The sequence below is a fragment of the Balaenoptera physalus genome, assembly GCF_965194825.1.
Source record: "Balaenoptera physalus genome assembly, chromosome: 10".
Classification (NCBI taxonomy): domain Eukaryota; kingdom Metazoa; phylum Chordata; class Mammalia; order Artiodactyla; family Balaenopteridae; genus Balaenoptera; species Balaenoptera physalus.
The window spans coordinates 72262456-72287581 of record NC_138889.1 but is presented as its reverse complement, the minus strand read 5'-3'; the positions used below and the strand labels follow the sequence as shown (position 1 = coordinate 72287581).

The 25126-nt window shown below is 41.0% G+C and overlaps 1 protein-coding gene across 3 annotated transcripts; it reads right to left on the bottom strand.

Moving 5' to 3' along the window:
- Positions 1-287: 287 nt before the first annotated feature.
- Positions 288-11701, bottom strand: LOC309667508 (calcitonin receptor-stimulating peptide 1). Of its 3 annotated transcripts, none has more exons than XM_082476056.1 (4): positions 9925-11701; positions 9034-9171; positions 8551-8735; positions 288-7991 (listed from the first exon to the last, which is right to left on the bottom strand). In XM_082476056.1, the coding sequence occupies exons 1-3, from the start codon at positions 10155-10157 to the stop codon at positions 8576-8578; spliced, it is 531 nt and encodes a 176-aa protein (XP_082332182.1). In that variant the 5' UTR covers positions 10158-11701; the 3' UTR covers positions 288-7991; positions 8551-8575. The 3 variants fall into 3 exon arrangements, with proteins under 3 accessions (XP_082332182.1, XP_082332183.1, XP_082332181.1); XM_082476057.1 differs by having other exon boundaries at positions 288-8735; positions 9925-10019; positions 11079-11701; XM_082476055.1 differs by having other exon boundaries at positions 288-8735.
- Positions 11702-25126: the final 13425 nt, after the last annotated feature.

The window sequence follows — 25126 nt, the reverse complement described above, 5'->3', positions numbered from 1 at the left end:
GTCACCTTATCTTTGATAAAGGAGGCAAGAATATACAGTGGAGAAAAGACAGCCTCTTCAACAAGTGGTGCTGGGAAAACTGGACAGCTACATGTGAAAGAATGAAATTAGAACACTCCCTAACACCCTACACAAAAATAAACTCAAAATGGATTAAAGTCCTAAATGTAAGGCCAGACACTATAAAACTCTTAGAGGAAAACATAAGCAGAACTCTTGGAGAACACAGCAAGATCCTTTTTGACCCACCTCCTAGACAAATGGAAATAACAAAAATTTAAAAATGGAACCTAATGAAACTTAAAAGCTTTTGCACAGCAAAGGAAACCATAAACAAGATGAAAAGACAACCCTCAGAATGGGAGAAAATATTTGCAAATGAAGCAACTGACAAAGGATTAATCTCCAAAATTTACAAACAGCTCATGCAGCTCAAGATCAAAAAAGCAAACAACCTAATCCAAAAATGGGCCGAAGACCTGAATAGACAGTTCTCCAAGGAAGATATACAGATTGCCAACAAATACATGAAAGAATACTCAACATCATTAATCATTAGAGAAATGCAAATCAAAACTACAGTGAGATATCATCTCACACTGGTCAGAATGGCCATCATCAAAAAAATCTACAAACAATAAATGCTGGAGAGGGTGTGGAGAAAAGTGAACCCTCTTGCACTGTTGGTGGGAATGTAAATTGATACAGCCACTATGGAGAACAGTATGGAGGTTCCTTAAAAATCTAAAAATAAAACTACCATACGACCCAGCAATCCCACTACTGGGCATATACCCTGAGAAAACCATAATTCAAAAAGAGTCATGTACCACAATGTTCATTGCAGCTCTATTTACAATAGCCAGGACATGGAAGCAGCCTAAGTGTCCATCGACAGATGAACGGATAAAGAAGATGTGGCACATATATACAATGGAATATTACTCAGCCATAAAAAGAAATGAAATTGAGTTATTTGTAGTGAGGTGGATGGACCTAGAGTCTGTCATACAACATGAAGTAAGTCAGAAAGAGAAAAACAAATACCGTATACTAACACATATATATGGAATCTAAAAAAAAAAGAAATAAAAAGGTCATGAAGAACCTAGGGGCAAGACGGGAATAAAGACGCAGACCTACTAGAGAATGGACTTGAGGACACAGGGAGGGGGGAAGGGTAAGCTGGGACAAAGTGAGAGAGTGGCATGGACATATATACACTACCAAATGTAAAATAGATAGCTAGTGGGAAGCAGCCACATAGCACAGGGAGATCAGCTCGGTGCTTTGTGACCACCTAGAGGGGTGGGATAGGGAGGGTCGGAGGGAGGGAGACATAAGAGGGAAGAGATATGGAGATATATGTATATGTATAACTGATTCACTTTGTTATAAAGCAGAAACTAACACACCATTGTAAAGCAATTATACTCCAATAAAGGTGTTAAAAAAATTAAATTAATTAATTTTTTAAAAAGATGTTAAAAATAATCTAATTAAAAAAACAAGAAAAATCAGTAAGGACATAGTTGAACTAGGCAACAACATCAATCAACTGTATATAACCAACCTCTATAGACTACTTTCACAATAGCAGAACACACAGTTTTCTCCAGCTCACATGGAATGTTCACCAAGATAGATCACACTCTGGGCCACACAACAAACCTTAACAAATTTAAGAGAAAAGAAATCATACAGTCTTTGCTCTCAGACCACAATGGATTTAAACTAAAAATCATTCACAGAAAGCTACTGGTAACAAATGTACCACTCAGGTGGGGGATGTTAATAATGGGGGAGGCTGTGCATGTGTGGGCACAGGAGGTATGTGGGAAATCTCTGTACCTTCCTCCCAATTTTGCTGTGAATCTAAGACTGCACTAAAAACATAAAGTGATTTTTTTTAATTGTTTGTACTGTGTAAAGAAGGGGAGAAGCCCAAGCTTTCCATCAGTGATCTATGCAGGTGGATCTGTGCAACATTGGAGGAGGGGAACATCAATGTTTAATTATGCTAGAGATAAAATTGTCTGAAAAATGTTGCATGTACTGTGAGTATGAAAATTATATAAAAATCATATTGAAATAGAACAAAGCAAAAAGTTATTAATATTAAAACTATGAACAATTGAGGTCCAGCTGTGTGTCAAGCACTATGTATATGTTCTCTCTTATACTCTCAACACTTTAATAAGATGGATATCATTATCTTTGTTTTATAGGTGAGGAAATAACAAGAGAATTTGGCTTGACTTGATTGTATTTTCAAGGTGCCATTGAGGCTCTGAGATGCTGGAACATGGTTAATCTGCTGCAACATCAGGTAAGAGGTCTGGTCCTCTGGCCATGACGTTGAGTCAGAGGAGGACATAAGCATGTCTTCCTGCTTCAGGGCTAATGTGATTTGTAGTACTAGGCATGAATTATTTACAGTTTCTGTACCAACATTTGGGAGATTGACAACTTTGCAGCAGGAAAATGTCAGTGCTGCCACTTAAGTAAATTGCTAAAAAATAAAACCAAATCAGACCCATAACAAAATTCATAAAATAACAATTTTAAATGCCTCAAAGTTCAAAGAAACAAAATTCTAATAACTTCTTAGAATTAATTATAATAACTTCTTAAGTTGGTATTATGCATTGTTTCACCTTATCTGAAATTGTGGTTGTTTCAGTAGAGTGTTTTGTTTTGCCAGTGGATGCATTGGAGGAAGGGGGAAGAGGAAGAGTGCTGGGATTCAGGAGATAAGGTTCTAATTCCTACCTGTAACCCTAAATGATGTGACTTTGAGAAAATCGTTTGGACCTCGATTTCCACATTTGTCAAACAAATCTCTTGGATTGAGAGGTTTTGAAGTTTCTTTCTAATTCTGACATTCTACAAATTTGCTGTAAACTTTATGCTGTCTTTAACAGTATCTTTATTTAACACCAAGATACTCACTATTTGGCTTCCTCCATTTGCCCTGGAAGGTACCATGTCCACTGAAAGAACAGCTGAAGGGGTCAACATGAAGGAGTAAGGAAAGTCATTCTAGTTAAGTGATGCAGTTAGAAAAGGCTCCTCCCACTACCAGCTGCTCAATATGAGGAGGGGAGGATTTTAAAAACAGATAGGAGGAAGAGGGGGACAGATACCTTGCCCTTGTATCCCTGACACTGAAGGATGTAATAGTGCCCTCTGAGAGGGGAAAGAAAGCTTGCTGCCTGGACTGGCAGCACGATATTTTTCTCTTTGTCATGAAAATGGATCTACAACTGACTCCTAGTCCTTGCATGGATGCCATGCTTTCTCCAAGTTGTCAGCAGATGCTTTGTAATGGGTCTGCTTGGTGATTTCACCTATAGTCTAAAGCATGTATCTAATCGAGCCTGAAAAAGAAAGAAGAAATGAATAAGACCAATTTCCTAAGAATGATTATGGTCTCTTAGGGAGGTAAGACTCACACAAATGAAATAATTAACCAACAAGGACCCACTGTATAGCACAGGGAACTATCCTCAATATTTTATAATAACCTATAAGGGAAAAATCTGAAAAAAATAACATATATATATATATATATGTATAATTGAATCACTTTGCTGTACACCTGAAACTAACACAACATTGTAAATCAACTATACTTCAATTTAAAAATAAATAAATACAAATAAAGAACAATAAAAGAGAATAAGCATTGTTTTCCTATTGCTGCCATAGCAAATTATCACTACTTTAGTGGCGTAAAACAATACAAATTTATCAACTTACACTTCTGTGGCTAGAAGTCCCACGTCCAACATGGCTCTCACTGTTCTAAAATCTTGGCAGGCTTGTGTCCGTTCTGGAAGTTCTAGAGGAGATTCCATTTCCTTCCCGTTTCCTGTTTCTAGTGGCCACCCATGTTCCTTGGTTCATGGCCCCTTCCTCCATTTTCAGAACCAGTAATAACGACTTGAGTCCTTCTCACATCACCTCACTCCAACCTCTGCTTCGCTCTTCTACTTGGAAGGAGCGTTGTGATTTTATTGGGCTCACCTGGATAATCCAGGCTAGTCTCCCCATCTGCAAGTCCTCAATTTAATCGCATCTTTAAAGTCTCTTTTGCCGTGTAAAGTAGCAAATTTGCGTTTCCAATGATTAGGACGTGGATGTCTGGGGGCGGGGGTCCTTACTGTACCTACCATAATAAGTAAATGTTGGGCTGACTGGCAAGGACAGTGAATGCTGGGGCTTGGAGGAAGAGGCTGCTGTGGGCTGGAGCACTGAGGAAGTCACCCAGAGCAAGTGGGCCAGAGCCAGAAAGTGGCTAAATAGAGGGGAAGTAACAGAGTGCCTGAAAAGAGAGTGCATCTAGTGGGGTGTGGGGCAGGGGGTGAGGAGACCACTCTTTATATCAGGTGACATCCTCTGTCCCTCTTCTTGAGGATGGTGCCTCCCTGAATCTACGACCTGTATGGCTGGCTGCATTGAAATCTCAAGTATCAGATGTTCCTCCTCTAGCAACTTCCAGTTTGTGTTCTTCAATATTCCTGTTCATATGTGATACAGAGCAAGGGGGGCTATTGAGCGAACTGTTGTCACATTTGGTGAAACTCCAGTAGAGGTGGGAAACGGACTGCTTTGCATCACATAACTCCAGGCCTTGACAGGTTATTGGTTAGGATGCAGTTAAATCCTGAAGTTGGTGCTTGAACTTTGAGCCCCATCCCTTAGATACTTCTACTAGATCCCGTTGACAATAACCAAACAACAAGGCTTTTAATTAAGTGAGGACTGTATTAAAGCCCACCTGAAAAAACCCACTTTATTTTTTTTAACCTGTATCCAGTATTTAATGATGCATGCAGGTTGGGCAGGCAATAGGGAATTGTTAACACATGGAAGATGCACGTGAGCCCCGGGACTTTTCACTGCTCGAACTTGGAGAAACTTTCTAATGTGCCCGTGCTCCCAAGAGACATGTGATCATTATTTAGGCGTCAGGCTTCTGGAGCTTTGATGTATGATTCCCTGATCCCTTGGTGGGACTGCCAACTGCCATTAGAGCCTAGAACCAAGGACACAACATCAGTGGATTTTTAGGTTAGGCAAGGAATGAGAAAGGCCTTTATGGCAGAAAGAAGGAATGGGATATCGTGTCCGTGGGGTTTTCCTGGCCTCTCATTCTTGGAAAATAAAGGGCCTAGCTTATTTTCCTGTAGCACGGAGGTGACTTGACCTGGAAGACTGCTTTTAATCTTTTTTAATCTCTTAATCATTTATGGGAAAGTATCATATAATAAACCTCATAGAAAAATCTCAATTAATTTCCCAAGTCAAAAGTTAATAGATACTACTTTCTCAAACCTCAGTGCAAAACCTGGAACTGAATAAGTGAAGCATAGTTTTAAAAGTTATTCTAAATTTTAAAATACTCTTTTATATAACTTTTGAGTCACAGTGAAAATCAAAACAAAAACTATAGACTATTTTAAATATGCAATCTTTATATCTTGTAAACATGTCAGTGGTTACAGATGAACTCAGAGAACGAAATCCGAGCATTACATAGTTTCATTATTTACTTATTAACTCAACAAATATTTATTGAGCACCTATCATGTTCTATGGAATTTTCTAAGTTCCAGGGATACAGCCAAGGATACATGTAACTTCCCTCATAGAGTTACATGCTGGTGGAAGGACATAGACAAAAAAAGAAAAAATAATAAATATATAATATTTTAGATAGTGGTAAGCTCTATGAATAAAAAATTAAGCTGAATAATCAGGTGATAGAGAGTTATCTGAGAAGGAATGTACTTTTGTATATGGTGGTCAGGAAAGTCTTCTCTGAGGTGGTTCATCAGAGTTCTAAAGGAAGGGAGGGAATCAGGCATGCAGACTTTTGGGGAACAGCATTTTAAGCAAAAAAATAATTAAAAATAAATAAGTGCAAAGACCCTGAGGAAGCTGGGAGTGAAACAAGCGATGGGTTATTTTGCAAGAGAGCAGAGACATGATATGGCTCAGAACATGTAGTATCTCAGACCCAGAGGGAACCAGAGAGTTGACTACAAACACAAAAGAGAAGACTTAACTCCTCATTTAGTAAATATTTACTGAATGCTGCCTTGTGCCAGGCATACTGTTCAGTGTGTAGGGGATTCAGCAATGAACTAAATAGCCATATTCCTATCTATGTGGAACTTAACATTGTTTACATAGGATGGGATACACATGATAAATTAACTAAAATATGTGCTATGATAGTAGGTAGTAAGTAGCAAAGAGGTAAAAAGAAAAAAGCAAAGAAGGGTTAGGGTGGGTTGGCAGGTGAGGGACAGTATCAGAAAGGTCAGCCAGGGTAGGTGATATTTGAATAAATATCTGGAGGAGATGGGGCCATGGGATAAGAGCATTCTGCAGAGAGGTACCAGCAGGTGCAAACACTTGAGGGGGTGGGTGCTGGTGGTTACAGAATGAGGGGTAGTAAGAAGGCCAGTGTGAGGTGGTGAGAGGAGAGGAAGGGAAGATGAACTTGGACCTTGTAAGCTATTGCAATGCCCCAGGTGTTTACTCTGTGAGATGGGGACTCAGTGGAGTATTCTGTACCTAAGGGAGATATGGTCTGATCTACCTTTGCAACTAAGGTTGGGCTACTGTGTTGAGTACAGACTGAATGGAAGCAAGGGTCATAATTCTGTGTGCTTCTGAGGAAATAATAAAGTCAGTGAGTAGAAGGGGATGACTTTTCCAATTAAAGAATCCCACTTAACTGACTGTCCACCAGTAAAACTGGCTGCCCAGTAACCTTGGAAGTTATAGTCAGCAGTTGGTCACCGGCAATTCCAACAGATGCCAAGGATGTTGATGCTGTGAAATTCCTGTATCGAATAAGCCTTTACATCCTATGATATCCCAGATTCCTTCTCATACTAAGCATCTCCGATTCTACAGCATGTATCACCTCAGTCTCCCCCAGTTAGAATATAAGCTCCATGAATGCAGGGGTTTTTTCTGTCCTGTTCATTGCTCTGGTCCTGGAGCTCAAATAGGGTCAAGCATATAGCAGACACTCAATGATTATTTGTTAAATATAGGAATGTCTCTGTTAAACTTATTGCAGGACCTGAGCAACACACTTTTCTTCTCTGCACAACAGAGAGTAAAAAGTTGGATTAGATGGCATCTGATTATCTTTCCAGGTCTGCCAGTGTGTGATCCCCTTTCAAACTGTGAGCCGTTGTTCTAACGGGCTTTTCAGGCTATGGGGTGTATGAAGGGGTGCTGTTGGGAGGAAAGGCAGGGATGGGTAAGGGCAAACCTGAGTCAAGGAGAAGAGAACAGATAACTTTTGGGGCTGGGGACCAGGGCACTCTCTGAAAATAAATGTGAATGTCTCTTTGAGATGCACAGGGTTCTAATTCCAGTAAAGGTGTTTCACTAGACACTGAGGATACAGGATACTGAGGGCCCACCCCAAACATGGTATCATTGCTTCATTTGAGCCAGCCTGGTCAACAAAGTGTCACAGATCCCTGACGTTCTCATGGGAAAAACAGCATAAATAGCAGCAACACTCCTTTTAAGTGTATTGAAAATACATTTTTTATCTTGGTGAAGTGCACAAATGAGAACATTTCTTTAAAGAGAGAGTTCCATTGAGGCTCAGCATTACTAGGCATCTCCAGACACCCACAAGGCAGCGATTTCATGTACCCCTGAGGTTTAGCAGAGCAGCCAACAGGTTGGCTGACAGGGTCCAGATTTGCTACCAGATAAGCCAGTGAGATATGTGTCATATTTATTGAATACAGAGTCAAATATATTGATAAAAAAAGATGCACAGTAGGTAGCCGCATTGATTTTATTCTGCATTTAGTTTATTTCAAACAAAAAAAAAAGAGTGGTTTCAATGTCAAGAAGCATGCATACATGGGTGTCTTCCAGGCTATTTTTTTTGTAAGTTGCTTTCATTGCAAATTAAAAGAAGTAGAGTTCAGCTTCATAGGGACCTAGGAGAAAAAAAAGTAACAGCTATTACTTACTAGTTAAGAGGGTCTTGTCATGTATTATCCCAATTACTTTTTACATTGATGATACTATTGTTGCCTTCAAGTTAGATGTGGAAGCTGAGGCTCAGAGAGGGTCTAGCCCATGTCGTATAATTAGTAGAGGACAGACACAGGATTTGAACCCAAGTCTATACTCTGAATTCAGATGTATATGACACTGTAGGGTATGCTCCAAAAGGATAGGGTAATTACCTTTCAAACTCAAATGCTAGGATAATCACAGTTATAACCCAGGGAACTGTGTTTTAAATAAATAGGATCTATATTTCCTGGAGGATCTCAGTGGCACAGGGAGAAACTGGAAAAACAGAGAGAAATGAATCCAAGTTCTAGGGGTTTCAGCTGTTGGGACTCTATGTTCTTTCTCCAGACACTGGTGTGGGTGCCTTCCCTTGTGGATTTTTCACCCATATGAACCCACGGAGGGTTAGAGTGTGGACTGCACCCCTGCAATACCCAGTCATTTATCCTCCCACCTGACAGTACAAAGGGCGGTCACCTTCTTCCTAGAATCATTTCGCTGCTCAGATCCAAAAGTTCCTGCGACGCCCACCAAAGATTTTGAAGCCCATCTTGGTGGGCAACAAGTTGCTCTTCACCATGCTCCCAGATCTGCTCAGCAAGCCTGCCAGCCGATGGGTCATGCAGGTTGCAGTGTTGCAGGCTCTCTTCTGGGCAGTGATGCTGATTTGCAGGATGGAGAAAAAGAAAAGGCCTGTTAGTGAGAGCTTGAGTGCAGGTGCTGCCCCACAGGATCATCATGGAAAATTACTGCTCACAGAGGCACCAATAAACCTTAAGTATTTCTGCTAGAAACGGTCATCACAGCAGAAAATCATAGGCCATTAGGGAAAATGCCACAATCACTCCCCATACACATTTCCAGGGGTGTCGGAAAACCCAAAGGTGGCTCTGGGATATGCCTTCCTGGGCATGAAGGAGGGAGCGGATGCCCTGTGCTGGGTGGGGCAGGGAGCCTCACCTGGAGCCCTCTGTCTTCTGCTCCTTCTCCAGCTCACGGGCCCTCATCTGCTCATAGTCGTTCACCATTGCAGCCAGTAGGAGGCGCAATTCCTCCTCATTGAGTGTAGCAGGATCAAAACGACTATCAAAAGCCGACCTGGGGAGGGGAAGCAAGCCCAATACAGGCTTTGAGCCCCTGACTACCCCTTCCCCAGGATAAGCAGCCAGGTTTCCTGGTTTCTGCAACTTCCCCTGAGGATGTGGCTGCCCCAACTCTCAATGGACAGGGCATGAGGCCAGTGTCCATCCAAAAATGCTGCTTCACCAGGATTTAGGCTCTGGTGTGACCTAAAAGAAATGGTTTGCTCCAAGTGGATCATATAGGCTTGTGAAAGCTGATGGTTAGATTTTCAGGAATTTTATGAGCTTAGTATTAAATACAGCCATTATTAAAAATTAAATGATAATGATAGTTTGAATCTGAAAATCATTTCACTTTAATGTAATTTGAGTGAGGGTGAGAAATTAGATGTATAGGTAACATCAGATTTAATAACAAATTTATTGGCAAAGTAGTTAGCAGATAGGATGCAATCTATTTCTCAAATTGTGGTTAAATTAGTGAATAGGTTTGCTAAAGATACGAATATTTGGTAAAAAGCAATGTTATATGAAATTTACAATAACGAGTACTGTATATCTTATGTGTGTTTGTACACTGTGTGCTACACATCTTTGTCTCATAAACAGTTTATGATAAGCTTATATACACGTTTACATTCATACATTACCACCACCCCCACCCACAACCCCACCAAGAGCCAGATTCAGCACAGCACAACTGAGAACATAGAATTTTATGATCCAGGGACAGAGGCAGGTGGGAGCGCTCCTGGCAGGGCTGTCTCACCTGAATGGTGCTGAGTGGAGCATGCCTGCCTGGTACAAGACCAGGATGCTGAGGACCAGGAAGGGGGGGAACTTCCAGAAGCCCATGATGACTCTCTGCAAGGGAAGAATAACATCAGCACTTGGAGCAATAACAAATTCCATGAGCCCACAGACCCAGGCTCTGCTCCTGCCTCTGCCCCTAACTCCCTGGCATCCTGGTTTCATGCTAGTCATGTCACTCCGATTCACCATCGTTTCCTGCTCAGCCAAGTGGACTGTTGGAAGATCCAGTAAGGCCGCAGCATACTTGGTTTAGCAAAGAAACCTAGGGGGACAACTGGGTGAGGAGGTCTTGGTCCATAGCCCCCACCCCATCACTCCACTCACTCTCACATACAACCTGTTGCCCAGGACTCCTGGAGGACAGAGTCCGAGTACCTGTCACCACAGCTTTTCCCACTGTGCAACCCAGAGCTGTCCTCCTGGTGCCGGGCTTTTGCACATACATGGAGGGGGGAGGGCATTACCGAGGACAAATTTCTGCAGTTGGAATCCCTGAGAAACTGAAGAACCACATTCTACTGCTCAGCTGCTCCACACTTTGGTAAAGAGTACCCTGTAAGAATCAAGCTGGAAGGGTCTCAAATTGGGACCCAGGACTTAAACTGGGAAAAAAGTTCCCAGAACCCGCAACGGGGGCTTGCGTTTAATGGCTGCCTGCCCCTCAGTCACTGCACCTATTTGCCACCCGCTTTTGCTGGCCCAGGTTCCGAAGCATTTCCCGCGGTCCACTAGGCACAAGACGTGATCCGTGAGAGCACCATCTGCACAAAACTCTTTCTGCGTCCAGATCTGCTTGCAGTGCCAGGGGAGCTCCAGCATCCCAAACTGACCTAAGCACGTGTGCTGCGGGAAAGGAAACTGGAGCCCGCCTCAGCGCTGGGAGAGTGAAGCAGGGAGTGCGTGAACTGAGACCATCCAGTGTTACCTGTGGAAGGAGCCTGGGATGCATTGCAGAGAAATACAGGTTGTGTGAAATGACCTAGACAGAAGTGGAAAGAGCATTTTGAGACTGGAAGAGATCAGCTAAGAAAAAGTAATGGAGAGAGAGAAGGAAGAGAGGGGAGAGAGAGAAAAACAGAATCCCAGCTAAGCGGGAATCTCCGGGCTTACCTGGCAGCAGGAACCAGGTGGCTTGGAGCAGAGGAGGGAGCAGTGGCAGTAGCTTTGGCTTCAGGCGACGGCACTGTGGCAGAAGTGGCAGTGACACTCGAGCTGGGCAGTGCGTCTGATGCCTCCCAAAACCAGCAGCTGCTCTTATTCCTGCTGCTCTGGGTCTGGGGTGGTCCAGGAGCTCTGGGCAACCAATGAGGGGAAGGATCTGAGCCCCAGAAGGATTGTGTCATCACTTGCGTCCAGAACCTGGAGCATCCAGAAGGACCACCCCACTTGTATTTGCATTGAGGTCATTGATGGCGGGGGCGGGAGGGGGACGTGGGGGGGGTTGGTGAGGACCAACGAAAAACACACAAAAAGTGAGTAGGAATTTGAGGACAGGTTGACGTCATGGTTAACTTCAGCTGTTCGGTTTCGCGGGTTTTGAACACGCACGTGTCCCACTCCATCCCCACCTGTGCGATCTTGTCGGGCAGAGTCCAGCATTACAAGGAACCCTGTCTCCCCTAGGTCTGACCGCAGACCTCCATGCAAGTGCAGCTTCGAGGGTTAATGCACAGTAGAGTTGATGATTCTGTGCCCAAGGAGGGGGTCTGTTTCAGGCAGCTGGAATCACGCACAGGAGGGCAGGGCTTGTGGGTATCAGACACAGGGGATCAAGAACTTTGTCACACTGGAACTCTGTTGCCGCTGTGCCTTTTCCAGGTGGAAACATCGTGGGCTAGTAACTTCTAGTGCCTCAGTATACCTATCTTTGAAATGGGGATCATATTCTCATCTTGAAGGAATGTTTTCAGTAGTAAGTATGTACCTGTTCTCTGCCCAGGTGGGGATCTAGAAGTGCTTACCAGGGAAGTTCATAGGGGATTCCGTGGGATCGCAACCCATCTTCCCAATCGGCACCCAGTGCAGCTGCCTGGAGTCATGCTGGTTGGTCCATCACGTGGGTTAAGGAGGGGCTGGATGCCCTGCTGGGCCTGAGCAGGGAAGTGCAAGGCTAAAAGCTTCCAAGCGGACCTCTAGCCCCACGCCTCCTCCCCCGCCATTCATCACCTAAAGTTCAGCCTCCTTCTCCAACCATTTGCCCAGCTGCCCCTTGCTTCCGGCTGCTGTTTGCCAAGATGTTCCAGTGACCTGTGATTCCAGCCCTGCACCCACGTCTACTGCAATTCAGTCCTCTGCTAGAAAGCCCGCCAAGCTTGATGGTGCTAAAGAGTCCAGCGGAGTGCAATCCTCGCTCTCACTTCAGTCATACTCTTACACACACACAAACTCAGTACGTTCTCCAGACATGTGCGCACTCCCAAAGCACAGGCACTCACAAAATGACACTGGCGCTCGGGGGCCTCCAGGTGATGCTCACAGTCCCACCCTAAGTATGCTCAGAGCGGCATGGTTAGGACCTGCGTGCACGAAACCTGCACCGACTCTCAGTAAGTGTGCTCTGTAAAGCCCGATTACCCAGCACCTCGACCCGCCTACACCCTGCCCAGCACGTTTCTGGATCTCTCTGTCGGAGCTCCTGCTCTAAGCCTTCCAGGAAGGTCTGAGGTGCTGACTTGCTGTCCTCAGCAGATAGAATGCAGAAAACGAAGCTTCTCACTGTCCGCAGTATCGCTGGGTCTGAGCACATAGCGCAAGATCCAAGCAGCCTGTACAGACCCTCCAGCGCGGCAAGCACTGCGGCGGCATCGCGGGGCGGTGGAATAAAACACGGACCCCAGGTAGCTGGTTTTCTCAGGCGGAACCGAAACTAGCCGAAACGAGCCACGAGTGACCCGAGCCACAGGTCCACGCCCCAGACCTCAGTGTCAAGAAGCTTCAGTGTTTTGTTCGACACGGCGGCTGCCTCGCGGCACATCTCTTCCCCTTGCAGGTTGGTGGTCTCCGGGCTCAGGACACCTAACTTCCAAGAGGCCCTTATTCCAATTTTCTGCTTCTTAACCGCAGCGGTGGCACCGTTGCAAGGGAATAAAACCTTGGGGCAGCGGAACTGGATATCTGAAACTGGCTCTCCTCAGGCAGGGCGGTGGGGGATCCGGGGAATGGAATAACCGGTTGGAAGCGCGCAAGTGCGCTTGGGCGCAGAGCCGGGAAAGGCAAGATGTGCAAGGGAAGGATTCAGGATGGCGGATCGCGGGTTCAGTGCACCTTGGAGTCTGGAGGCAGAAATCGGGGGCTGAGACCCAGACCGGGGTTAGGAACTCAGCAGCAAGACTAAATTGGCGAACGCGGCAAGGCAGATACTGTGCGGCATGTAAATTGGGCTCTGCCACTTAAGACTGTAGGCGAGGCTTTAAAACTCAGGTGCAAAACACTTTTGCCGACATGACTTCCAAGACCTGAGGTTTCTGACGTATCAATCTTCTGAAATCATTTGTAAGTACGTGTGCCGGGGAATTGCCTTTTCCTATTGAGAGAACCATTGCTTTCACCAGTGCAATGGTGATGACAAAATGGTTAAGAAAGGACTACTTTAGAAGCCGAATTTGTAACCACGTCACTTTGTGGGCTCAGAACTCTACCCCTGGCTGCCACGTGTGCCTTCAACCTTTAAAGCCTACATTCATTCCCCCTTCTGAAATCTTTGGTGGCTACAAAGGGCTAGCGGTGTGAGGCAGGATACAGGGTCTGTACCCAGAGGGTGCTAACGTGGCCTCCAGCAATTTCCGCTTTTCTTGAAAAGTCAGTCTCTCAAGATAGGGAGGGACTGACATGAACTCATCCATCAGGTACTCTGAATTTCTAATGAGTCCTGGTGCTGAGCTGGGGGCAAGGTAAAAAAAAAAAAAAATCTTTGGCACTTAGCAGCATGTGTTGCACACCAGGTGGCACTCACCCAATGTTTGTTAAATAATGGAAAATAATTTACTGTGGCAGATTTACCAGCCAGTCTCACCGCTGTTATAGGACTCTAATCTAATCCCAGCCAGCAGAGAATCCGGACCTAGCTAGGTAGCGCAGCTTTTCAATAGGATTTCGAAATTGTGAGCTCAAACATTTGAAACACTCCTCTCATGTTATTTGACACGCCGAGTTGGTTACCCCATGGAAGTTTCCAGGAACAAGACAGGGAAAGGAAGGTTAACCCTAGGGTTCTTTCAGAAGTCTAGAGTCTCCTAGTGTGAGATACAAAACCATTCTCCTCTGAGCCCGTCCCTGATTTACCAAGTGAATTCAAAGTTTAGACCTTACCATGTGCACCTTGCTTATGTTGCATCCAGCCCTACCTGAGACTTCTTTTAACTGAAGCACTTAACAGAAATTGAACTTGAGAAATTCGCCAAGGAAAATACTGATTTAAAAATAGTTACCTGATTATTTGGCACTTGATCGTACAGTCTTATTTCATTACCTTTTTTTTAAAATAAATTTATTTATTTATTTTTGGTTGCATTGGGTCTTCGTTGCTGCGCGTGGGCTTTCTCTAGTTGTGGCGAGTGTGGCTACTCTTCCTTGCCGTGCGCGGGCTTCTAATTGCAGTGGCTTCTGTTGTTGCGGAGCACGGGCTCTAGGCACACAGACTTCAGTAGTTGTTGTACGCGGGCTCAGTAGTTGTGGCTCATGGGCTCTAGAGTGCAGGCTCAGTAGTGTGGCGCATGGTCTTAGTTGCTCCACGGCGTGTGGGATCTTCCCGGACCAGGGCTTGAACCTGTGTCCCCTGCATTGGCAGGCGTATTCTTAACCACTGCGCCACCAGGGAGGTCCCTCATAACTTTTCAACCTGGAAATCAGGTTTTAAAGTTTAAAATGTTTAAAAGGTGGAAACAATCTAGTTTGGAAAAAACATTTTTTACAACATTCTGACAAACTCTAACTGCAGTGTTTATTTCCATACTTTTAGCTTAGATTCCTGTGCTTTGTTTCAAAACTTTTTTCAGTTGAGGTATAGTTGATTTACAATGCTGTGTTCATTTATTCTGTGCAGCAGTGATTCAGTTTTATATATATATATATATATATATATATATATATATATATGTGTGTGTGTGTATATATATATATATATATATATATGTACATATTCTTTTAAATTTTCTTTTCCATTATGGTTTATCTCAGGTAATTGAATAATCTATAGGTCCATCCATGTGACTGCAAATGGCATTATTTCATTCTTTTTTATAGGTGAGTAATTTTCCACTATATATACATCTTTTTAAAAAATTTATTTTAATTGAAGTATAGTTGATTTACAATGTTGTGTTAATTTCTACTGTATAGCACAGTTATTCAGTTATACATATTAATACATTCTTTGGCATATTCTTTTCTGTTATTGGTTTATCAGGATATTGAATATAGTTCCATGTGCTATACAGTAGGACCTTGTTGTTTATCCATTCTGTATATAATAGTTTGTATCTACTAATCCCAAACTCCCAATCCATCCCATCCCCACTCCACCTCCCCCTTGGCAACCACAAGTCTGTTCTCTTTGTCTGTGAGTCTGTTTCTGTTTCATAGATAGGTTCACTTGTGTCATATTTTAGATTCCACGTATAAGTGATATCATATGGTATTTGTCTTTCTCTTTTTAACTTACTTCACTTAGTATGATAACCTCTAGGTCCATCCATGTTGCTATGAGTAGCATTATTTCGTTGTTTTTTCAGCTGAGTATCTTGTGCTTTTTTATTGAAAAGTTTTTAGAAGATGATTTATCAGAGTGTGCCAGGGACCCGTATCTGGTTGAAATTCTGGGGTTTTTTTCAAATTTTTTCCAGTTTTATTGAAATATAATTAACATACAGCTCTGTTGAAGTGTATGGTGTCCAGCATAATGATTTGACTTACATGTCATGAAATGATTATCACAATAATTTTAGTGAACATCTGTCACCTCATATACATTGGTTGAGAATTCTGTGAGTTTCCATGCATTTAAAAGTGTTACACCTAAAGGCTTACTCCTTTAATTCTGTACAATTTGTGTATGAAATAGACTCAACAACAGCAAAATCACAACAGTAACAACCTCAGCAGCAGTAGCAACAGCAGCTACAATAATTCATTCTTCTCAGACTAGGGGAAGTTCAGAGCCGTCCAATTAACAGGAGAATTTCAAATGAAAATTCATTGGACTGGGTTCTGCGTGTAAAGAACTTGGAAGTCACCACTTTGTCATAACAAGTAAAAAGCTGAAGAGACTGGAAAAGAAACAACTTGTCTAGGATCCTTAAGAGAGGGAACAGAAAGCAAACCTTTGCCCCCAAGACTGGGGAGACAGGCAGTGGGTGATGGCTTACTGGAGCAGAGATCACAAGGGGAAACCTCAGTGGGAACAAGTGCTGGAGCCAATGCTATGGTAGAAAAACCTGAACTGTAACTGAAGAACTGCTGGAGACACAGCGTGGACAACTCTGAGAGTTAAAAACTCCAGGGGCACCCAGTCATAAGGGGTCCCCTACAATTGTGTGAATTTTAAGTCCTGATGCTCAACAGGTTCTCACAGTACATAGGAGAGAAATATACCCTGGTGGGATTTGCCTCTACAAGCTGCACTTGGTTCTCACAATAGGTAACAGAAAAATCCCCTGTGCATCCAGAGAAGGAGGGGAAAAGAACCGTTTTGAAATACACCAAAACAGTTTGTTCCTACAAAGGCCTGCCCTCAGGAGACACCACTTAACCAGAGCCTAACCTGAAGGCATATTATCATGGCCAACCGACCAGGGGAAGGGAAATCCCCAACTACAGGCAGCTCTAGCCTTGCAACTGCCATTAAGAGCCTAGAACCAGGGAGACAACTTCAGCAGATTTTAAGTTAGACAAGGAAGCAGAAAGACATTCATGGCAGAATGAAGGAAGGGATATCGTGTCTGTGGAGTTTTCCTGGCTTGTCATTCTTGGAAAATGAGAGGGCCTAACTTTCCTACAGAGCTGAGTTGACTTGCCCTTGGGGCGCTCCTCCCAACCACACAGGGACCTTCTTTGTAGCAGGTACCAGGAGAGTTTCCTTCCCAAATCCAGAGGCCATTTCTAGGGTGACTTCAGCTGCCAGGGAAAATGCTGTGTGTGGTAAACCAGGGCCAGGCTGGTCACTCTGAGGGGTGGACAGGCTCAGCAGGTAACACCAAGGAATTACTCTGGGTGGGTTCCTCTGAGATGACTAAAATTCTCCCTTGGTTCAGAGCCATCCAGAATGGCTCTCCTCTCCCTGAGTAAGAACAGTGTTCCATGGAGAAGAGGGATAGAAACAGGAACCTTCCCACTGTACGAGAAGTTCCTTACACAGACAACTCCTTTATGGGCTCTGTTGGCGAACCATACCGTGCACATGAGGGGAATTCCTCTATAACTGGAGTCTCCTGGGATTGGGAAGAGTAAGGCTTTGGGGTATTAAACAACTGAATTTGGGTCATGCCTTTGTGACTCACTTATGTCCTTGAGCAGATAACAATCTCTCTGAGCCACAGTTTCTCAACATGTAAAATGGGGAGTAACAATATTTTATGTTAAAATATTTTATGTTAAACACCAGACACGTTGCTTGGCATGAAGGAGGTACTTAAGAGTGGTGTCTATTATTATATAACAAAAGCTTATCTGACTGTATCAGCTCAATTAGATAAATTAAGTAAAATCAATACACACTCCTCTACCTTCTTAAGAGGAAAGCAATCTGTAAGTGTTTCATTCTCAAAATAAAACCAATTGCCTAAGCCACAGCAGAATGAATCTGCCTTCCCCAAACCTGGAAGATACCTGCCTGGTCATGTTGCAGGCTCATTGCCCAGCAGGACTAATGACAATTTATATTAAACATCTGGCACGTTGCCTGGCAGGGAGCAGGCACTTAGGAATCATCATTATAACAAAAGCTTACCCCTACCCCTCAAGTGCCAAATCACATCAGCTTGTTTGAAAAGCTAGTAAAATGCTTTGTATACTCCTCTACTTTCTTAGAAAGAATAAACTGGATATAATTTAACTCCTTTCTTGAGGATCTATTGACACGATCATAAAATTATTACTTAATGTGCTAGCATAAAGACAGTGCTGCTCTCAGGGTTATAAGATGTGTAGGGCCAATAGCCCCAGACTAGATATTATCAAGGTGTCAGTTCTTTTTGATGTCTAATATCTATATAATTTTATGGTTATTCTCTTTCATTTCTTCCCATCAGGTTGTCAACTATCCCGTCTTGCTGGTGTCATTGTGACTGTATTTAGCAACAATCTACCCACGTGCATTTTCATTTGGTGTGCAGTAAAACTAACAACACAGCAAAAAAACCCAAAAACCGAACTAAGTATACTGGTATAGGACAAAGAGCCTATAGGGATTAAGTGAGACCTGGTAGATACTGGTCAAGCAACATAATAAGAGTCTCTGTGGTCATCTGCTCAGTTAATCTGTACTCAAGAGAATAGAAATAAAGCTTGTCAGAATTATATGTAAACACAGAGCAAACAAGTGCTGAGTAAGCATTTAGGAGTGCTTTTCATCCTGTATAGGTCTTTTCACTTTGTATAACTGTAACTCTATACCCATTAAACTATAACTCTCCATTCCTGGCAACCACCATTCTACTTTCTGTCCCTATGACTATGAGTACTTTAAGTACCTCATATAAGTAGAATCATACAGTATTTGCCTTGTTTTATTGACCTCTTTCACCTAACATGAGGTCCTCAAGGTTCATCCCTCTTGTAGCATATGTCAGAATTTCTTTCCTTTTTAAGGCTGAATAATATTCCACTGTATGTATATACATTTTGCTTATCCATTCATCAATTGATGGAGACGGGTAGCTTCCATGTTTTAGCTATTGTGAATAGTACTGCTATATATATGAGTGTACAAATATCTCTTTGAGACCTTGTTTTCAATCCTTTTGGGTATATACCCAGAAGTAGAAATGCTGGACCAAATGATAATTCTATTTTTAATTTTTTTTATGAACTGGCCTACTGTTTTCCACAATGACTGTACCTTTTTACATTCAAGCTATACATATACAGGGGCTGTACATTCATTTACATTTACATTGTGCACCAAAAGTGTACAAGGGTTACAATTTCTCCATATTCTTGCCAAAGTTTGTTATAGTCTGTTTTTGTTTTTGTTTTTGGCCACACCACACGGCTTGTAGGATCTCAATTCCCTGACCAGGGATTGAAACTGGGCCACAGCAGTGAAAACGCTGAATCATAACCACTAGACCACCAGGGAACTCCCAGTTATTGTCTGATTTTTTAATAGTAGCCATCCTAATAGGTGTTAAGTGGTATCTCCTTATACTTCTGTTTGCATTTCCTTAATGATTAGTGACACTGTACATTTTTTCATGTGCTTATTTGCCACTTCTGTATCTACTTTGGAGAAATGTCTACTCACGTCCTTTGGCCATTATTTTATTATTTATTTATTTGGCTGCACCGGGTCTTAGTTGCGGCACACAGGATCTTTAGTTGTGGCTTGTGGGCTCTAGTTCCCTGACCAGGGATCGAACCCAGGCCTCCTGCATTGGGAGCACAGAGTCTTAAATGCTGGACCACCAGGGAAGTCCCTCCTTTGGCCATTATTAATGTTTGGTTTTTGGTTGTGGATGTTTAGGAATTCTCCATATATTGTGAATAATATTCCCTTATCAGATACATGATTTACAGATATTTTTTCCATTCTGTGGATTGCCTGTTCACCCTGATGATTGTTTCTGTTGATGAAAAAAATTTCTAAATTTTCATGAATTCAAATTTGTCCTTTTTTTCTTTTAGTACCTGTGCCTTTTGTATCATATCCAAGAAATAACTGCCAATCTTGCAAAACTTTTGTATTATGTTTTCTTCTAAGAGATAGATCACTTTAGGTCTTACATTTAGGTCTTTGATCCATTTTGAATTAATTTTTTTAACAGGGTTAATTAAAGGCTCCAACTTCATTCTTTTGCCTGTGGACATCCAGTTTTCTCAGCACCGTTTGTTGAAAACACTGTCCTTTCCCCATTGAATGGTCTTCACGTCTTTGTCAAAAATCATTTGGCCATTCATGTACAAAGGTTTATTTCTAGGCTCTACTATTCTAAATGATTGCTCTATATGACTGGCCTTATGCCACTACCACACTGTTTTGATAACTGTAAATTTGTAGGGGGTCTTTTTTTTAAGTGATGTTTTAAGGATTTTTTTTTTCATTCAGGTATAGTTGACATACAACATTAGCTTAGTTTCTTTCTTTTTTTTTTGCGCCATGCCACGTGGCATGCGGGATCTTAGTTCCCCGACCAGGGATTGAACGTGTGCCCCCTGCATTGGAAGCGCAGAGTCTTAACCACTAGACCTCCAGGGAAGTCCCAACTTTAGCTTAGTTTCTGGTGTACAAGATAATGATTTTGATATTTGTATATATTGCAAAATGATCACAACAATAAATCTAATTAACTTTCATCACAATACAACGTTACAAAAAACTGGGATGTGGGGGATGACAACTTTTAAAATCCACTCCCTTAGCTACTATCAAATATACAATACAATATTATTAACTATAGTCACCATGCTGTATATTACATTCCCATAACTTGTTTATTTCATAAATGAAAGTTTGGACCTTTGACCTCCTTTATCCACTTTGCCCACCCTTCACCTCCCACCTCTGGCAACCACCAATATGTTCCCTGTATCTGTGAGCTGTCTGATTTATTGCACTTAATATTTTCCTTAACATAATACCCTCGAGGTTCATCCATATAGTCACAAATGGCAAGATTTCATTCCTTTTTATGGCTGAATAATATTTCATTATATATATGTGTGTGTGTGATAAATATATAAATATTTTTATATATGGTAAATATGTATATATTTATTTATATGTTTATAAATATAAAAATATACATCTTATATATATATCACATTTTCTTTATCCATTCATCTATCAATAGACACTTAGGTTTTTTCCACATCTTGGCTATTGTAAATAATGCTGCAATGAACAAAGGGATGCATATATGTTTTCAAGTTAGTGTTTTTGTTTTCTTTGGATAAATACCCAGAAGTGGTATTGCTGGTAGTTCTATTATCGATTTTTTGAGGAATCTTCATACTGTATTCCATAGCGGCTGCAACAATTTACATCTCCACCAACAGTGCACAAGGGTTCCCTTTTCTCCACATCCTGCCCAACACTTGTTACCTCTTGTCTTCTTGTAATAGGCATTCTAACAAGTGTGAGGTGATATCCCATTGTGGTTTTGATTTGCATCTCCCTGGTTAGAGATATTGAGCACCTTTTCATGTACTTATTAGCCATCTATATGTCTTCTTTGGAAAAATATATTCAGATCTTCTGTCCATTTTTTAATCGAATTGTTTTTTTGTTTGTTTTTGTTGTTGTTTTTTGCTATTGAGGTGCATGAGCCTTTATAGATTTTGGATATTAACCCCTATCAGATGTATGATTTGCAAATATTTTCTTTCTTTCAGTAGGTTGTCCCTTCATTTTATTCATGATTTACCTTGCTGTGCAGAAGCTTTTTAGTTTAATGTAGTCCAACTTGTTTATTTTTGCTTTTGTTTCCCTAACCTGGGAATATCTAGAAAGATACTGCTAAGACCAATATCAAAGAGTTTACCGAGTATGTTTCCTTCTAGGAGTTTCATAGTTTCAGGTGGGAAGTCTCATCTTACTCCAAATCTTGGAGGAAAAGCTTTCAGTTTTTTGTCCTTGAGTATGGTGTTACTGTTGGTTTTTCATATATAGCTTTTATTATATTGAGTCAGTTTCCTTCTATTCCTATGAGAGTTTTTAATCATGAAAGGGTGTTCAAATTTCCCAGATACATTTTCTGTATCGTTGGAGATAATCATGCGTGGTTTTTTTTCCCCTTTATTCTGTTATTGTGGAGTAACACATTGATATATTTTCATATTTTGAATCATTCATTCCAGGAATTAATCTCATTTGGTTATGTTATAGAATCCTTTTAAAATGCTGCTGAATTCAATTTCATGGTATTTTGTTGAGGGTTTCTATATCCATGTTCATAAGGGATATTGGATGGGAAGGTTTTTGTTTTACTTTGTTTTGTTTTCCTTTCAAAATCTTTCTCTGACTTTGGTATCAGAACTTGTAGGATAGGTTAGGATGTGGTGCTTTCTCTTCAAGTTTTTGGGAAAAAAAAATTTTTTTAACATCTTTATTGGAGTATAATTGCTTTACAATGATGTGTTAGTTTCTGCTTTATAACAAAGTGAATCAGTTATACATATGTTCCCATATCTCTTCCCTCTTGCGTCTCCCTCCCTCACACCCTCCCTATCCCACCCCTCTAGGTGGTCACAAGCCACCGAGCTGATCTCCCTGTGCTATGCGGCTGCTTCCCACTAGCTATCTATTTTATGTTTGGTAGTGTATATGTGTCCATGCCACTCTCTCACTTTGTCACAGCTTACCCTTCCCCCTCCCCATATCCTCAAGTCCATTCTCTAGTAGGAAAATCTTGAGTAGGATTGACATAAGTTTTCTTTAAATGTTTTGTAATATTCACCAGTTGAAGCCATCAGATTCCGAGTTTTTCTTTATTAGAAGATTTTTGTTTACTGATTCAATCTCCTTGCTAGTTATAGGTCTATTTGGATTTTCTGTTCCTTCATGATTTAGTCTTGGTAAGTTTCATGTTTCTAGGAATTTGTCCATTTCATCTAGGTTATCCAATTTGTTGGTGTACAATTTTTCACAGTACCCGCTTATTATTCCTTTTATTTCTATAGAATTGGTAGTAGTGTCCCCACTATCATTTCTGATTTAGTTTTCTCTTTTTTTCTTAGTCCATCTAGCTAAAACATTGTTAATTTTTTTAGTGTTTTTGAAGAACCTGTTTTGGATTCATTGATTTTCTCTACTGTTTCTCTAAGCTCCCTTTTCTTTATCTCTGCTCTAATCTTTATTATTTCATTTCTTTTGATAGTTTTGGATTCAGTTTGTTCTTCATTTTCTAGTTTCTTAAGTTGTAAAGGTAGGTTGTTGATTTGAGATTTATTTTGATTTTTAACATAAGCATTTGAGACTGTAAATTTCCCCTCAGCACTGCTTTCACAGCATCTCATAAGTTTTGGTGTGTTGAATTTTCATTTTCATTCATCTGCAAGCATTTTCTAATTTCCCTTATTTCTTTGATCCATTGCTTGTTTCAAAGTGTGGTTTCATTTCTACAAGTTTGTGATTTTTTTTTCTGTTACTGATTTCTGATTTTATCCTATTGTGATTGGGGAAGATACTTTTTATGATATCTAGCTTTTTAATCGATTGAGACTTAATTGGTGGCCTAATATATGGTTTATCCTAGAAAATGTACATGTGCACTTGGGGAAAACGTGTATGCTATTGTTCTTGGGTAGAGTGTTCTGTAGGTGTCTGTTATATCTAGTTGGTTTATTGTCTTAAGTACTCTGTTTCCTTACTTATCGTCTGTCTGGTTGTTCTATCCATTACTGGAAGTGCGGTACTGAAGTCTTCAGCTATTATTGTAGAACTGTCTATTTCTACCATCAATTCTGTCAGCTTTTGCTTCATATAGTTTGCTGCTCTGTTAGTACATGTGAAAATGTTTATAATTATTATATCTTCTTGCTGTATAGAGCCTTTTATTACTATAGAATGTCTTTTTTTCTCTTGTAACTTTTTTTGATTTAAAGTCTATTTTGTCTGAAAATCCAATATCCATTCATGATAAAAACTCTTACCAAAGTGGATATAGAGGGAACATACCTCAACATAATAAAAGCTGTTTTTGACAATCCCACAGCCAATATAATACTCAATGGTGAAAAGCTGAAAGCCTTCCTGCTAAAATCTGGAACAAGACAATGATGATCACTCTCACCTTTTCTATTCAACATAGTATTGGAAGTCCTAGCCATAGTAATCAGACAAGACAAAAATAAATAAAAGGTATCCAGATTGGAAAGGAAGAGGTAAAATTGTCATTATATGCAGATGACATGATACTATATATAGAAAACCCTAAAGACTCCACACAAAAACTAGTAGAATTGATAAAGAATTCAGCAAGGTAGCAGGATACAAGACTAACATACAGAAATTGGTTGCATTTCTTTACACTAACAATGAAATATCAAAAAGGGAATGTAAAAAAACAATACCTTTTAAAATTGCACCCCCAAAAATAAAATACCTAGGAGTAAACCTGTTCAAGGAGGTGAAAGACTTATATGCTGAGAACTATAAAACATTAATAAAGGAAGTTGAAGATGATTCAAATAAACGGAAAGATATCCCATGCTCTTGGATTGGGAGAAGTAATATGGTTAACATGAACATACTACCCAAAGCAATCTATAGATTTAATGCAATCCCTATCAAATTACCCATGATGTTTTTCACAGAACTAGAACAAATAATCCAAAATTTATATGGAACCATAAAAGACCCAGAATTACCAAAGCAATCCTGAAGAAAAAGAACAAAACAGGAGGCATAACCCTCCCAGACTTCGGACAATACTACAAAGCTAAAGTAATCAAGACAGCATGGTACTGGCACAAAAACAGACATATGGATCAATGGAACCGAGTAGAGAGCCCAGAAACAAACCAACACACCCATGGTCAATTAATCTTTGACAAAGGAAGCAGGAATATACAACGGGAAAAAGACAGTCTCTTCAGCAAGTGGTGCTGGGAAAGCTGGACACCTGCATGTCAATCAATGTAGTTAGAACACACTCTCTCACCATACACAAAAATAAACTCAAAATGGCTTAAAGACTTAAACATAAGACATGACACCATAAAACTCCTAGAAGAGATCAATAGCAAAACATTCTGTGACATAAATTGTACCAGTGTTTTCTTAGGTCAGTCTCCCAAGGCAATAGAGAAAAAAATAAAAAATAAAAACAAAAATAAACAAATGGGACCTAATCAAACTTACAAGCTTTTTCACAGCAAAGGAAACCATAAACAAAACAAAAAGACAACCTATGGAATGGGAGAAAATATTTGCCACCTATGTGACCCACAAGAGCTTAATTTCCAAAATATACAAACAGCTCATACAACTCAACAACAACAACAAA